The sequence below is a fragment of the Vanessa tameamea genome, chromosome 26, assembly GCF_037043105.1.
Source record: "Vanessa tameamea isolate UH-Manoa-2023 chromosome 26, ilVanTame1 primary haplotype, whole genome shotgun sequence".
In the NCBI taxonomy this organism is placed as follows: Eukaryota; Metazoa; Arthropoda; class Insecta; order Lepidoptera; family Nymphalidae; genus Vanessa; species Vanessa tameamea.
This window is the reverse complement of record NC_087334.1, coordinates 3,941,027-3,959,658: the sequence shown is the minus strand read 5'-3', so window position 1 is coordinate 3,959,658 and position 18,632 is coordinate 3,941,027. Positions and strand designations below refer to the sequence as shown.

Sequence of the window (18,632 nt, the reverse complement as noted above, 5' to 3'; positions counted from 1 at the left end):
AAGCTGACACAAATGGCTTAAAGATAATATTACATTTTAGCGTACCATTTTAGTTTCATAATAGGTCAATTAAATTTTTTATACATATAATAGTAACATTTTCTTGGTCGGGTTTTTTGCAATTCAAATCTCATGAGCTTTTCTACGGCCAAACAGCCGAACTCAGTATTGTTGTGTTACCTTTTTGAAAGGTGAGCCAGTGTAACTACAGGCACAAGGGATATAACATCTTAGTTCCCAAGGTTTGTAGCGCATAGGTGATGTAAGGAGTGGTTAAATTTCACACAGCGTCTATATTTACGGGCAGTGGTGACCACTTATAATACGGCCACATGAATAATAAGTGATGGTATAATATATTCAAATCAGGTCCTTCATTTTGAAAAGTAAATTTGTAAAATAGTGTTGGTGTGAAAATTATAAATGTCTTTCGAAATATTTGAAATGTCATATGTTCCAATTAAAGGGGGTTGCGGAGCGGACGTAACGTATGACCTTGCTTGGACGTCAGTAATGTGTCTTGAATTTAAGTAAAATAAGCGAATATTAAGAGATGAACGTTAGAGAAAAAATGTTGGCCGGTATTTTTTTTTTTTAAATGACTTTTGCTCTTTTTTATTTTTGCTCTTTCTTTGTGTAATTCGGTTTCGACTTTTTAATTTTAATGTGAAGTTAAGAAGAATAGTGACTGATTTCAAAATCAAAGTAAAAAAAAATCAAAAATTGCAAGACTACAGAGCAGATTTTTAATATGTACCTCAAGATTGATAGATAAAGTCATTACTACTTAATAAACGCAGATTTTTCGCGTAAAATCGATTCAATACATATAATAATTAATCATTTCGTAAGATATAGAACGGCTTTAATTAATGATATACCAATATTTAGGTATATATATATATGTTTGAGTATAATTTATAGCACACATTTACATTACATTATATTAACAGCCTGTAAATTTCCCACTGCTGGGCTAAGGCCTCCTCACCCTTTTGAGGAGAAGATTTGGAGCATATTCCACCACGCTGCTCCAATGCGGGTTTGTGGATACACATGTGGCAGAATTTCGTTGAAATGACACACATGCAGGTTTGATCACGATGTTTTCCTTCACCGCTGAATACGAGATGAATTATAAACACAAATTAAGCACATGAAAATTCAGTGATGCTTGCCTGGGTTTGAACCCGCAATCATCGGTTAAGATGCGCGCGTTCTAACCATTAGGCCATCTCGGCTCATGATTACACACACATAAAACAAATCAAAATCAAATCAAATTACTCTTTATTGCACACCAGTAAACACATACTTTAGTCACGTTTAAGAAAATGCACAAGAGGCAGCCTTATCGCTAAAAAAGCGATCTCTTCCAGGCAACCTTAAGGTAGAGGAAAGAAACAGACATAGAAAGAGGTAGGGGTGTACAAGCCAGATATAAACAATTTGTCGTTATTGTTAAAATATTTTCAAAATGTTCTTATATAAATAATATATATTAAATATATGTATCTACATAACGAATTGTTTTATTTTACAAAGTATTAGGTAAGGAATATTAAAATAAATACCGGTATACCAAGATTTCAATTTAGCAATTAAATTTATTCACTATTAAAATGTCATAACATCCATTAATATAATATTTAAAAAAACCCTTTTTACAAAAATGTTTTTGTAAAACCCCTTTTTTTTGTTAAAAAGGTTTTTAACAGCATGAGTTTGTGAGTGTGTTGTTCTTACACACACACTTCAAATTTTCAAAAAAATCTGTGTTACATTTAACAGCTATATATACAATACACACAAAGGAGATATCTCTTAATCCTGAATGTCATATCAGAATTAAGAGATTTTTTTTTTCCAGAAAACATCGAAAATACATTTTATACAAAAAAATAATTGAATTAAAATACATACCGTTAGTACGAGTTTTAAATTTGAAATGATTCATCGGTACGTACCTGGAAACAAAAGGATTTTTTAATTAAATAATACAATAAAATTAGAAATTATTTTGTGAAAATCTGTAAGGGCTTTAATTGTAATTTTTACTAATAATTATTGATACAATATTTTGATTCAATATTGTACGCCTCTAAACGTGGTTTTACTCAAAATAAGAAATACGTATGTATCCAAGTTATATAATATAGAATTTAACAAAGAATATTCGAGAATGTTGTTTGTTTCATTCCATCACAACGTTTCTTTTACAAAAAACCTACCGGTACAAATAACCAAAATTATCTCTGGATTTTGGATAAGCCTTAGTTTATTAATAGCATTACTAGCTAGTTATGGAACTCACGGCTTTAGCCGCGCGAAATTTGTATAACTTTGTAGCACACAAACCGCACCCCAAATTTACCCCCTCGAGAGGAAAAAATAAAAAAAAAAGTAGCCCTAGTCCCTTCCCGCAATTAAAACAATCAAAATACCAAATTTTATATGAATCGGTGCAACGATTTAAGCATGAAGAGTTAGCAGACAGAGTTACTAACACATTTATAATATAATAAATGATTATATAAATGTAAATATTATTAATAACCAATAAAACTATTAATATTCAATACGTGCCAGAGTTTTATCAATTCAAAATATCGGAATAATTTATGAAAACAACCTCATATACCTGAAGCGAGAGTTAGTTTAACCGCTGGCGACCTCTAGAGAGTCAGTGTGATCCTACATTTACAAACTTGAGAGAAAACTATGGGTACATACGTATACGTATCTATTCCTTTAAAATACAAAATATTTTAAGACAAGTTTGGTGAAAGAGTAAGTAATAATGTTAAATTCTGAACCAGTCTAAAGTGGAACGCGGTTGTCTAGAAGATGCTTTTGGCTTTATGGGTATTTTGAATTTAATGCTCAGGATTTACGAGGAATAAATAAGTAAGCGAAATGCTTCTACCAACTGGGTGAAATGTCGATGATATAGTCTCTCACAGCGCCTTGCTGATGTTAACGATAGCGTCTCTTGGTAGAAGGGTGATGGTACCTCCATAATCCGTCTACCATTCAGACAGAACTCGTGTTTATCTCACCGCCTTTAGCTTTAAGATCTTAAATAATTACCACAAAGTTGTCGTTGCCAAGTATAAGACAAAGACGGAAGATAGAAGAAAAAAGAGAGACAAAAAGTAGCCAGTTTTACAACTGAGTTGTCATCACATAAATCAAAATATAGTTTATTCAAAAAGCCTACTCTACTTGAATGATTTATTTTTCAGAATATGTGATCAATTATAAACATTAATAAAGCTAAAGAAAATTCAGTAGTATTACGCTTTGAAGCAAATGAATGCCTCTTATGGTTTCATTGAGCTAGCATAATTATAGGTAACCGCATAATGAAGGTCTCATTTTATGATATGTAGGTTGATAGGTAGGTAGCCCATGGCCCATCTGATGGTGAGTGGTCACCACCACCCATTAACCATTACATAACATTGCCAATGCGCCATCAACCTGCCGTAGTTACACTGGCTCACATACTCTTCAAACCGGAACACAACAATACTGAGTACTGTTGTTTGGAGGTACAATAGATAGTACCTAACCAGACGAGGACTACTACCGATTAGATAATTTGGCAACGTAATAGTTATGATAGTTTTAATGTTGATTACCATTAGTGGAAGATTACAATAGTTGTCTCTATTAAGAAGTCTAATCTTGATGTGTTTTACAATAGAACTCGACATAAGCTTTGAATTTCAAATACTCATTTAAGTAACAAGAATGTCAAGTTCCTAAAGTGGTGTTCACAGTTTGTCCTGGAAAGTTTTGTACCCAACTCTGTGGTCTGTACAACTTGCAAAAATATAGGCTAGATAACTATTTTCAACGTATTTATCTTGGAAATACTCTATTTTAGGAGCCATGCAAGAGATTTAAGAATATACAACAAAGTCCTTAAATTAAGGCAGAAAATAAGTAGGAAATTTAACCTCCTGGTATAATATTACAATTGTTCTTATAATGTAATCTCGAAGATTGAACTGTCGAAATCGAAAATGTGAGATACGACATTGACTACGATAATTTTATAAGGATACACGTATCAAAATAACGTATCACTGTAAGTCGGTATTCAATATTTCATGTGAAATATGAAGTGATTTCTTATGACATGAATGAGTAGAATTGGCCCTCAGTTAAGATTAAGCTGGTGTCTATTGTTGTGAGGGATATTCAAAGTTGAATTGGAATATATATATATGTCGGAGGAGCAGGATGCCGAACTGTTGGGTTCGGGGATTGATCCGACATTTGGAAGACTATGTGGCCGTGCAATGGAGATATTCACAAAATAAGACGTATTTAATATCGTCTAATCACTGTATTAATTGATTCAATAATCGTACACCACAATAATATCAAAATAATTCATCTCGATTAAGAGCAAATGGGTTTGTAAGCAACCATCGCATTCGAATCGCTTGTCAAAACATAACGACTCGCGTTGCCATGACACTTACAACTCCATTCGGGGTGACCCGATGGCGATCTTATAAGTAAATCAGCCATCAAGCATTATTGCCAACTACTCGATTTCTTAATTATCCAAATCAACAGATAATATATCTTATATATTATATAGAATATGTATTATATATATCGGACAACCTCACATACATTACTCTGATCCCAATGTAAGTAGCTACAGCACTTGTGTTATGGAAAATCAGAAGTAACGACGATACCACAAACACCCAGGCCCAAGATAACAGAAAACTAATAAACTTATTCCACATGGACTCGGCCGGGAATCGAACCCGGGACTTCGAAGCGGCGTACCAATGAAAACCGGTGTACACACTACTCGACCAAGGAGGCCGTCCATAAAAATCAAAACCGTATCATCATCAACCATAAGTTAACAGAATTAGACCGTAGACTCTGACAAATATAGAAGAAATGGCAAGAATCAATCATATCATATATTTATGTAATACTCATATACAATTAAATTAATACTTCATGAAAATCAACGAATACTAAGTTTTTTTATCATCTTTATACCTGTTACCATTTTCTACAGATTTTCTTGAAGGTTGAGTTCGCGCTGGTGATATTTCAACGGCACAACGCATAAATTTGTTATTCAACTCAAAAATACTGATAAAGGAGCGACTGCCTCGTTGAATCAAATCTCATGACAGGTGAACAAAACGTTATTGAATTTTTCTCTCGAAGAATTCTGTTTAACAGTCCAGACTCTTAAAGTTAGAAGTGTGTGCACTGCTGTGCCTAGAAGGGCATATAAAATCGTTGGTCCTGCGCCTGAACACTATCCAGTTATGTGATTGGTCCTAGTAGACTCATAAAAGCACCTTTGATTCGTAAATTAAATATAAATCTATGATGAGTCAGGGAATAGAGAGATTGCAACTGTGTATACACTTGTGCACTTGAACGAAATTGGTCAGGAGGACATGCAGACAATACTGCAGGCAGCTAGCAATTTATAAGGAAGTATGTATCACGGCACAGAATTTCTTAATTAATGTCTATGGCGTGATAAATTAATTTCATATTTAGAACGTAAAAATTGAATAAAAATTCACTAGCGTTTTTGTTTTTTTTTTTTAAATAAGTTGCTCATAACAATTACACTCGATTCTAGTCAAAGCGATTTTTAACGAATGCGTTCTGTCAATCTTTAATCAACTTATAAGTCCAATATTAATACAACGCACATATGAGTAAGTCCTTTCAATAAACATTGGTGCTATAACTGTTATCGAATTCGTCAAAATAGTCTACGTCCACTTTTTTTATTAAACTACTGAGTTAGTTACCCGTTGGGTAAAGTCGACGTTCTTCAGTTGACCTTGTAAAGCACTGATTCAACATGAAGACCTCTTTGAATGAAGTTTATAATTATCATGTAAACGAAAAAGGTTTTCTAATTAGTTTATTCGATTTTTAAATCAGCAACATTAGTAATTAGATTTCATGTTTAATCGTATTATAATGAATATTATCTTATAAAGATAATAGTTTAATCAGCAACAACTTCATAAATATTAACCTCGTTACGTCGCCGACAGATTAAATAATTACGATGGCGGTACCGAAACTGAATTAACTTCAAATTTCTATCATAGACTAGCTGTTATCCGCCCGCTTCGCTGGGCACTGAAAACAAATATCGCTTATATAAGATAATTAATACAAAATTAATGATTAAATTTTTTGCTATTATATATAGTGTATCATTAGCGCAATCACATGTTTTGACTATATACCAATTTTCATAGAGATCAGTTCAAACGTTCTTGACTTATAGCCGGACATAGAGACAGACAAAAATTTCAAAAATGGTAAATCTAATGTCAGTTTGTCATAAAAAGAATATTTATAACGAAATTCGACAAAAAAAAAATTTAGTGTACAGACAGACTACCGATTTATAATATAGTAGTATAGATTAGTTGATTAATTTCGTAGACGTTTATCTTGCGGTTTTCGATCTGAAATTTTGTTACTTAAGCTAAGTTAAACGATTTTTAAGTTTTAGGCAAGTAATGATGTGAATTATTTGTTAAATATGTATTGATATATTCAAATATATTTCTTTGTGATTAGTTTATTGAACAATTATTTATTAATATAATAGTAGGGCTTTGTGCAAGCCCGTCTGGTTAAGTACCACCTCGTCATATATTCAATACTAAGCTACTAAACTTAGTATTCAGGTTTAAAGGGTGAGTAAGGCAGTGTAACAGGCGCAAGGGATTCATATCTCAGTTACCAAGGTTGACGGCGCTTTGGCAATGGTAGGACCATTCCTACCAGGTTTTTTTTACGGCGCCCATATGCAGATATGACCACATACCATCAGGTCGATTATTTGCTCGTCCATATTTATGCCTATACTTATTGATTCTGCGATTTGGTACGTGTTTTAAAAAATAAATTATTTTCATTGCAAAATTGTTTCGTATTACGGATTATATATATTTCTCTTTTTGAAATTTTCTCTACATTAAATAATAACACATTTATAGAATTTAAAATATTTCTGAGTTTTATATTATTGTTTTGTATCCTTTGTATTAATTTTAACTCTTATGAAACTTATACTTGTTTAACATTTCAATAAAATATTAATTTGATTTTTGAACGTATTGGCGTTTTATTACGTTTTAAGACTTAACACTATTTTACGTTATTTTTTTATAATTAATTTATGGAACCTAAACGAAGATCTAGACCAGTAGTTCCCAAACTTATTTTTCTCGTGGACCACCCATTGGCATGTGTCCGGAACCACAGTTTGAGAGAAACACTAAAATATGAACTAAATTAAAATTTGTTTAATATTGGTGCTTTTAATTCTACCCTTAGTAACCCTACGAGTATTTCAGCAATTAAAATCTATTATTTAATCTAGAATTTGTTAGTGATTCTCTCAAAGTGACGAAGAAAAAAAGTGTATTTATAGTGGTGATCAAGTTCATGTCTGAACAAGCATTAAGCAATGTCGGGCGGTAGCGCTTTGCAAGTCTGTACACGAAATTGTACGTAATATCGAATACGCAAGTTTGGACAAGTAACAGTCGCTTGCCTTATTAAAATATTATCTGCTTTGTTAGGTACTTAAAACAATGTAAGTACACCCTTATAAAAACTATGCTTACATTTTTGCTGTTTACTATCAAAAGTAGATAAGTTTTCGTGGACCCCTATTAACATCTTATGGACCCACTTTTTTTTCACGCCTACGTAGACCCCCAGCAAGCCTCCCGTGGACCCCTGGGGGTCCACCTGGACCACTTTGGGAATCACTGATCTAGACGATTAGAAGAAGAAGAAAAATGATCACACGTTCACAAGAATTTTATTATATAGATAAAGATCAAATTTATTAATAATAATTAAATATATAAAAACTTTTTAGTTCATTTATCAATTACTATTAATAAGCCACAGATAATGTATTACCGATTGTACGTTTATTAAAAGTTTCTAGACAATGAACTAACTTTATTGTTATCTACCTACCCAGCTTCATACGGGTAAAGTATGGGTCTTCATAAAAAGTTTCTATAACATATTATATGTAATACATATGTTTATATTATATGTTATACATCTATCGTAACAACGATATGAATTTTCCTGACACCGTCAACATCAAAAATTCGTTAGGAAGTTTTTGATTTTTATCTCGATAGACAGACAGACACGGCGGACATTTGTTTATGATATATAGATATTAGCATAATTATTACGAGCTAAGACTATATTACCCGAAAACGCTATTTTTGAGAGCCCGATGTCCCGGTTAGAACGCGTGCATCTTAGTCGATGATTACGGGTTCAACTTAGGTGAGCACCACTGAATTTTCATGTGCTTAATTTGTGTTTATAATTCATCTCGTGCTCGGCGGTGAAGGAAAACATCGTGAGGAAACCTGCATGAGTCTAATTTCAACCAAATTCTGCCACATGTACCTACTCGCATTGGGGCAGCGTGGTTGAATGTGATTGAAGTTTTGAAAACTTCTCCTTAAAGGAAGAGAAGCCCTTAGCCCAGCAGTGGGAAATTTACAGGCTGTTAATGTATATATGTTATTTTTAAATTGGCCTATTAAAACAATGATAAATAAAGTTTATTACTCAATGCAAGATTATATTAAAGATAAAAAAGCGTGAACTAAGTATTTATTGATCTCTACGTAGGATATATAAAAAAATAATACTAATTACTTTACTGACATACTCTGTAATTAAAATGGCAACACTGAGTTTCTTGCTGGTTCTTCTCGGAATAATATATTTTCCGAACCGGTGGTAGCTTTGCAATTAATTCAGTTTAAAGTGTTTCTATGAGCGTAGTTGATTAAAAAAAAATTTGATTATGTAATATCATTCTGACGTCAAGTGATTATCATGACGTCAATCATAATAAACAGCATAAAATTAAATATTGACTACATATATTTCTCGAGTTACGTATACCTACATGAATAATTTCGTCTACCATAAATCCGATCGAAACATATACCCAATTATACATCGTTAAAAAATAATTATTTTTAGTTGACAAAATATTTCCGCCAAATTCGTATAATTAATATATTTCGATATTAAATCCATGAATTTCAATGACATGTCAGTTCAATGGGCGGCCATGTTTGACGTTTACGGGTGAGTTCAGAGAGCTGTGTAAATAAAGATTATTGTTAGTTTACACTTTTGACCAAAATATAGATGTTTATAAAAAAAATAAATGCATGAAAATAAATGATAAGCCGTATTTGTTTGTTTTTATTTATTTCGTCCAAGCGAAGCCCGGTTTTCATCTAGTAATGAAAAACCGTCAAATGATATAATTAGTACGATAAATGTATTATAACACTATTTCGTCGAGTAATTAAGTAACTAACATTAAAAAAGTAACATTCTGTTAAGGCCTGTTGGACTGAGGTCTCCTATCTTTCGAGGTTGAATATTAAAATGTTATATTTCCTCAAATTATAAATATAACAATTGAATTATTTATATTTACACAAAACTGTTATAAACATAAAATTAATTCAATTTACGAGTGAACCTACAGGCCGAGCCTTGTTATCTAAAATTTATAGATTCTTGTATCGGTGCTTTCGAGGGTGAAATTAAAACACCCCACCTAATTGAGAAGTTTCTGAACTTGACAATCTTCTACCTCCGGAATATTTCATGGGACCCTTGGGAGGGGATTTTTAAATTCGAATGCGTAACTTTTGCCATATTTGTTCGGATAACAAAGATTTCATACATTTCGTATCGTAACTCGTTTAATATTTCCAACCGGCTGAGTATTTTAAGGTCCGCCCAGTGACGATCAGCAGAAGCCACTAGACAAAAGTACTAATACTTCGAAAAAAAAAGAACCATATTATTCCGGTGAACGGAATTATAATGTTAATTGATTATTTTTTAATATTGGGATGAAGTCTATGTAAATTATAGGCTCAAAATAATCATTAGATCTGAAAATAACTTACATATTCTATAATAAAATGTATCGTCTATGTAAATAATGTTACAAACTGTATCATTGTTAAATGTTATTAAAATCCATTCAAAGAGATGTTACAAAATCTATCCTAAAAGCTGAAAAAAAAAACGAATAAAATCATCCAAAAATTATTTATAATCAAATTATGACGTGTTAAAGCTCAATCTCTTTACCGGGTTTATCATTTAGCCCTCTATGGCGCACTTATGACGTAAGAAGTAAACATGAGCATCAGCTATCAAATATTTACGTTCAGGAAATGGGTCAGCATAAACAAGTCTTTATCCATTTAGAGTTGCGGGTAATATATAAATATATTTACGTAAGCTCTTAATCTGAGTGTGTGTTATTATTTATTTAACAATAACTATTTAGTTTTGCTTTCAACATTTGTATTGATTATTTATAAAATACAATAAATACATTTTCCTTACGAGAAAACCTTTCTTTTAGAAACACTTTGGAATTACGTCACGAATATTTAATAGTTGACTGAATATATTAATAAATAGGGATTTGTTTTTTTTCTAATGCCTCACTGAAGAAACTACTAAACCTTGTACATGAAGATGCAGCGGGTTTCGCAGAAGGTTGTAGTATATAATTTTATTATTTAAGCAGCTGCACTACACAGTTCCGCCGGCTTTTAATTTAGACTACTATAGTGACAAGCGTAAATTTCATGTTCCTGTAGTAGTATTTTATTCGTTTTTAAGACGCGACGATATTATATTTTTATTTTAACGGGACTTTCGATAGACTTGCTTTGCTGTAGTTATTGACTGGAGTTAATTGTCGTCACAATTGAAGTCTCAATCTTGATAGCACACGAACGAGTAAAAATGTTTTTTTCTCCATTGCGTTATAAACAGGTCAACTACCTGTTTTTGGAAAACAGTCAGCTATATAAATATCCTTTAGTCGGGTATAGGTGTCGTTTCTCTTTCTATCTCTTTATTTCTATTATATACGGTTCAATGTTAGTGTATAATATATATTATATATTACATTAAACTTTTCACATGATATTTTTAATTACATGTCTATTTAATTGTGCCTGTTATGTAATACATAATATGCAAAAGCAACTTCGTTCTCACCTGGTGTCCCATGACACATTTTTTTTAACGCTGATAAATCTGTTTCGAAGTCAAACCTGTGACCCACGTTACGACTGTAAAACACAGCAATCATATATTCGAGTATGAACTTTAAGACAGTTCCAATTAGTTATTAACTTAGTAAAAACGCGCCAAGTCACGTTATTCGCGAAGTACTTGAGTGTACCCAATTAACTTGAATTAATATGCAATAGGTGAAATTATATTTTACTATTTAATATATAAATTAATTCTTGTGACTACATACAGTTAAAATAGTTTTTTAATTACTATTATTTAAATAGACGCTAATAAAATATCCACGATAGGTATGTAATTAAAACCCTATCGCTCTAACATTTTATTTAATTAAAACGAAATTCAATGTTACTCGACTGACAGGTTAACAAGACAAGGACCTTGATTGTTACTTGTTAAAGTTTCAAACACCGCAATACGGCTAACGATAACGTGTTCGAAGTGGTTGCAAATTAAAGGATAGTGGTTGGATCTGTCGCAGCGCCTCTGCAACTAAACCCCAAGGAAAGTTTAATTCCGATTTCAAAACGAATATTCGAAACGATTATTTTATTCGATTCATAGAAAATAGAGAATTATATAGAATGGAATCGAGATGGCCCATTATCAAAACGGAAGATTGCGTGTCGAAACTGGATGATAAATAAATCATCAAACGTCACATACATTATTCTGATCCCAATGTAAGTAGCTAAAGCACTTGTGTTAAGGAAAATCAGAAGTAACGACGGTACCATAAACACCCAGACATAGGACATAGAAAACTAATGAACTTTTTCTACATCGACTCGGCCGGGAATCTAACGCGGGTCCTCGGAGTGGCGTACCCATGAAAACCGGTGTACACACTACTCGACCACGGAGGTCGTCAAATATATATAGCATCAATGAATTTTCATGTCATTTTAAACACAAACATCGTGAGGAAACCGTTGATGAATACACCGTTCTTGGATAAAAAAAAATAACATGGGCATCCATAGTTCTTCTTATGTAATAAATTATTTTTAAGATAGAGTTAAGAAGGTTCTAGAGGCAAGAAGGTTCTAGAGTGGAGAACGCGAATCGGCAAGCGTAGTGTGTAACGCCCTGCGGCACGGTGGAGCGACGATATACGGAAGATGGCCGGTAGAACATGGATGAGAAGGGCCCAAGATCGGGCTCAGTGGCGCGCCTTGAGGGAGGCCTACGTCCAGCAGTGGAATGACACAGGCTGATCATGATGATGATGATGAAGATAGAGTTTTGGTAAAACTGAAAGATATAATTAATTATCCATTAAACGATCCCATGTACTACACAAAAATAATTAATTCGTTCTAAGTATTTTTCATTTCTTCTAATTCATCTAGACATTTAAAGTGCTTTAATATCTTCCATAACAATAATATTAGAGAAACAAAAAAACAATGCCGTGCAATTAGAATGAGAGTTCATTTATTAGCACAATATAACATATCTCGCGCAAAGTTAAATACAGACATTAAAATAATCATGGACAGTATAGGTCTGCGGAAATATACCTAAGAATACTAATTCACTCAATTCATCATTATTTTATACATAACATTGTTTTTAATGGCGTAGTTCTAGATAAATTAGGTAGTTATATGGTATTCGTTGGCCCAATAACATACATATTTCTAAAACAATCAACAAAATGTCTATCAAATATAAATGATATTGCACGCGTAGCTTAACGACCTCGTAAATTTCTTTTCGTCCTGTAAGAATATAGAAATGACAACACTACTTCGAAGGAATTGTAATAAAATATGGTACGACAGTTACGATCCTAAATAAATTTAACTTACGTTATTTAAATAATTTAATCGCACGGACAAGCCGTTATTTGCGGTTTCAACCGGTTTGTAGATTTTTCCGAATAATCCTCTTTAAACTGATTCAAAAGTAATGGCTGACTTCAATTAAGTATATTTTTATTTGATTTGATTTATATATCCATACTAATGTTACATATAAAAAATATTGCGTAAGTAACTCTGTCTGTCTGTTGCTCACGGACAAAAATCTGAACCCTGAATTGACGACTACCCCGTAAAACGCGAGCGAAGCCGTGGGCGGCAATTAGTTTTATATATGATAATGAATGATATATGATATATGACGATGCAAATAAAGTTGGGAATAAGTAAAGATAACTTAGCAATCATACTTTTTTTTATGTTAGAGTTGGCAAACGAGCAGGAGGCTCACCTGATGGAAAGTGACTACCACCGCCCATGGACATCTGCAACACCGGGGGGCTTGCAGGTGCGTTGCCGGCCTTTCAGGATAGAGTACGCTCTTTTCTTGAAGGTTACCTAGTCGTATCGGTTCGGAAAAACCGCCGGCGAAAGCTGGTTCCACAGAGTGGTTGTGCGAGGCAGAAAATGTCTTAAAAATCGCGCTGTTGTGGATTTACAATTTAATTTAATTTATTTACTTTCGTTTATTTATACATATGAGGAAGCCTTAATGGGTTCAGGTCTCAAGCATAATATATTTTTATACGTCAATAATAATTGTCTTTTTTATTTATAGTACTCTCTGTCTGTTATAATATGTATATTAATTTGACTCGTCTAGTGTCTTCCTTATGAAACCCCGAGGCAATCAAAAATAACAATCTATAAACGATTATTAAATTTTGATGTTAAAAACATTCCGAGAGTGTGGCACTACCTTAATAACTCTATGTTAATCATAGACTTATGAAGGTAGTGCCACACTCTCGTCTCGGATAGCACGCAATTCATATGATATACGACCAGTCCTTGTTTGACGTTTCATCGGATTATGAACTTGTGAGATAGAGTGCAAGTGTGTGTGGGTCTCTATACACAAACTTGCACTGATGATGACTTTAATGTTATCTTTTTGTTAAAATAGCATTGTGATTGTTTTGAGTAAAGAACCATATGTAAAAACATGTTTCATCCGCTTAAGCGTATATATAGCTTCATTACAATATCTAACCTGACTCTTAAGATAGAATTATTAAAGTAATTCCCTTTGTTAAGTACGAGTATGTACCAAGTAACATGCTTGTAGTATACGGTTCATGATAGATTACATTAAACTAGGAGCTAATGAAAGGTCACTCGAGTAAACCTAACGCGGTCGTGCTGTTAACCTGACACAGAGTATAAATTTGCCACAGAGTAAACTCAAAGTGAAACATTTCACTTCTCAACATGATTTATTTATTTCTGGAGGAAAGAATTACAAAGAAAATAAATCATCTATTTTGTACAAAATAATGATAGCTATTTTTTACAGTTGCAGAACTTTACTGGCTCACTCGAGCCGGAATAGAACAATATAAATAACATACAGTTTGAGTGATCGAATTATCATCATTTTAAAAGATTTATTTAAACTTCAAATTACTTAGACTCAGTCGAGAAATATCGGCATGAAACTCAGCAGTTATCTTTCTCCGACAACAGATAATAACTCAGTTAGAGGTACCTATTACGCAGACGAATTTGCTCAAAGTGTTACTTGCCTACCTCCGGTGGATATTAGTCGTGTTAAAAGAATATTTTTCTTAAAGTTTACTAATTAACTAAAGGCAAAAGACCATTGAACTGTGATAATTTTTCAATCCCAATATATGTATTTTTTTTTAACATATGATCACGCAATAAATCAATTAAAGTATAATTAAAAACCTCAAACGTATTAGAAGTAACTAAAAGTTTTGCCTGACTAAAGAAATTTACAACTAAAAACATGAAAAGACATATTCTGCACACGCTACATTCATTTATGAACTAAAGCGTTCGTACAATGTTGGAGCGAAGTGAAAATGAACTTTATATTTAGGGCTATTAAGTTCAAAATACGCTGAAACTAACAACTATTTGAGATACCGAAATTTGACTCTTGCGTTTTACCCTGAAAGGTTAGTTTTGAATGCGCGATAATATCCGCAACAATCTATGGAATGCAAGCAATTAGGTACTTTCACATTGCAGATTGCGGATGCTTTTGAAATCTATTAAAGTTTCATACATACCATCCGTCGTCGAAGTTATATTCATCTTGACTTTATAAAAGACCTAGTAGGGTCGAATGTTGTTAAACGCCGAAAACTCGCAATCGATATTAACGATTTAGAAAACGTTCTAAATTTAAATCAAAATTCACAGTTTTCTTATTCAGTCAACTTTAACATCCAGCCAGTCTAAATATGTCAAAGTAAAGCACTCAATACCGAAGATTTGCCACGCGGCTGAATCTGCAGCCGCTCTGCCGTATTGCAGATAAATCAACCGTAAATCTATACCCGATAAAAGTCTCTTTACACTTCCATAAATCACAAGATAATAGGCGTTCACACTTTTAAATATCGAACACGCGGTCAAACGTCAACTATTGGCGCGAACACTTGACAGATAGTTGATTGATACCCATCAATCGCGGCGAGCGCGGTTCTTTTTTAAAAAGACAACAGCCAGGGATAATTTGGAACTCGGATTCACAGCAATTATGTAGGATAGATGTTACTTTGCTAGCAATCCAAAGGTTTTTGATAGTGTAACGACAAAACAAATAGTCCGGAATGAGTGAGGTCCGGACATGCGCAGTGAGCACTGCCGTATGCGTACATTCTTAAGCCGCGGTTACCCTTTGTTAAGTTTATGATTTTTTTTATGATTCTAACACAATTATCGGATCAGTGAGTGATATTTTATACAAATGTCACATATTCTCTTGACATTTATACCTATTTTTGACCATAGTTCTAGTACTCGTAGAGCTGATATTAGTTCTGCTTCATTAGGTATTAACTGAAATCGTTTTTACTGATCCATGAAATTGCGTTAACATTTTATAAATATTATATGAGTACCATTATTGGCTGAAAAAAATAGCATTTTTTTTTTAAATAAAAAAAATCTGTGTCAACTTAAATAATTAAAAATATATATATGTCGATATATGACGTGTTATTTTCAAAATGTGTCCCTGTGGACATCCCCCTACGTCTGCAGTAAAGCTAGGTAGGCACGTACCGCGCAGCCTGGCTCTTGAGATATTTATCCGCGGGTGACGGCTACCTGATACGTACATGTATACTGGGCTTTATAAACAAATTTATATATCAATAGTTCTTATTATCGCCCTTATAAGGACTATAATACAACGAAAATATTTTCCTCTTTCGCGGATCACCGTATCAAGCTTTGATGTAGATATAGCATGCCCGTGACAAACATGTGTACGTTGTATTTTGAATCTTAAATAGACGGAATTTAGTTTATATTTGCTTACGTTGAATACGTTCTTATACACTCGGTGACATTGTAGAAAATCGTGCAAGCGATTTTTGTGTTTATTGTGTAAATATATAAGGATGAAAATTATGTATACAGTTTGTTTTCGTGTACAATTATGTGCTAAAGTGATAAGATAAATATATGTCAGTCCATGTTATGTTTGCTTCCAAATTGAATTTTAATTTGATGTTTTGACGTTATCTGTACTTAGAGAAATTTATTTAGGATGTGTTTCCCTATTGATTAAAAAGTTATTGAAAACTTCCTATGTTATGTATAAGTTTTAAGTTTTTATGGTTGTTGGCTCATCAATTTAATATTTTTTTACTATTGGCTACAGCGTGAATGTTTATGGATAGTGGTGACCACTAACCATCAGGTGAATCATATGTTAGTCCGTTTAACTATATAATAATAAAAAATTATATACCGGTATATTAATAGCTACTCTGTTTCGTGATACGTGCTTTGAAAAGCAACTAAGAGTTTTATTTATCCCACAAATTGAACTTAACAAAAATTTAATCTTAAAGATCTTAAAATATATACTCCTTTTATATATAAAAAAAACATTTATTCGAATTTTAAAAATAATAAATAAATAATTTTCAACGTTCAAATTTTGAATACGTGTATTTATTTATATAAAAACTATTTGCGAAACAAAAAAAAACATAAGCGGGCTTAACGCTAGAAGCATTCTCTATAAGTCCTTAGGATGTACAGGAGTGAACCTTTTTAAGTGCGAAAAAAAGTAGTTCGCGTAACATAAAAAAAGCAAAGGTACTTTCGTTTAAGTTTTAAGAGTGCAGGAAATAAAAAGCAGACCTAATTAAAATAATGATAATAATTAAATGAATAATTAATTAATACTATTAGTAAGACCTATGTGCAAACAGCCTAATCTTAAAGCACAACACGCGTCCGATTACAAGTAATATTTAGGCGTTACTATCCCCCCCCAAAAATAGATTTTTATGGTCCCCTTCAGATGGTCCAAGATTTGATCTTCATTGGGCCCGCTGACTTTATTTTGTTTTATTTTGTTGACTTATAGGTAGGATATATAACATACATATATAATTGTATTTAACTAACATGACTGAATTTTTAGATGTTGAAAAAGAGTAACTACTGAGTTTCTTGCCGGTTCTTCTCGGTAGAATCTATATTCCGAACCGGTGCTAGCTTTACTTAATATAAGTTTGTTAAATGACGATTCAAAAGTGCTTGTAAAAGCCTACTTGAATAAAGTATATTTTGATTTTTGATTATTTCACCGATTCGTTGGTTAGGGTATTTCCTTTTCCGAATCCGTCTTAAATTGACAATTAATACGTAAGTGTTAATTAATATTTTATTGACGTAAATTACGAGTAAAAAAAAGTTTGATAACGAAGGTGCAGTCTTAACTCCTTCACTCTTATTGAACAACTAGCTCAGTCAATCCCAAGGATGCTCCACTATAATAACGTTTTACTAATAAAACTATTAGGTGCCACTGGTAACCATATTTATTCAAAAAAATCCCAAATGCTATATGCAAACAATTAGCGAATCTTGCCATCGCGATTTAGAATTATCTACAATTTGACATAACGCCATCTAGTATTTATAAGTTGAAATATATATGTACATTAATTACGTATACACTTATGCAATGGAACGGATCATCAAATCCATCACAAGCGGAAAGCTTCAAACATTGCACTAACCGAGATTATTTTAGTATAAGCACTAATTTAGGACTGCTGACTGCTACTGCGAATTTCCCAATATTTTTTTTAATGGATGGTCCTAAATTACAATATATACTATGATCAGCCGGCATTCCTTACGTTGAATTGTTTAAGCACTAATAATATCAATTAGTGAGTTAACCGCACTGGCAGAAGACCGTTTAATAGCAAATGGTCATAGGTCGTCATACGCTTGAGTGTCTTTTAATTAATATCAAACATCGATAACAATTCCTACGTAAGATCTTATTCGATCTCGATTGATACATCTTATTCAATCATGATCACATCGAAACTATATTCCGAAATATATATTTTTCATTTCCAACTATCTCGTTATTTTTTGCAGCATCACATGGTAAAATAAAGAGCCGAGATGGCCCAGTGGTTAGAACGCGTGAATCTTAACCGATTTCGGGTTCAAACCCAGGTA

The 18,632-nt window shown here is 32.7% G+C and overlaps 1 protein-coding gene across 4 annotated transcripts in view; it reads right to left on the bottom strand.

Annotated features, from left to right (window-relative positions):
- The window catches only part of Gfrl (Glial cell line-derived neurotrophic family receptor-like), a 233,255-nt gene that overhangs the window by 114,914 nt on the left and 99,709 nt on the right, over positions 1 to 18,632 (bottom strand). Inside the window, exon 1 of one of the 4 annotated variants that reach the window (XM_026630030.2) lies at positions 15,197 to 15,736. The exons of the other annotated variants lie outside the window; for them this stretch is intronic. Coding sequence (XP_026485815.2) covers positions 15,197 to 15,221 — 25 coding nt within the window. The 5' untranslated portion in view covers positions 15,222 to 15,736. Of the gene's footprint in view, positions 1 to 15,196; positions 15,737 to 18,632 lie in introns of those variants that run through there. 4 annotated transcript variants of the gene reach the window in all.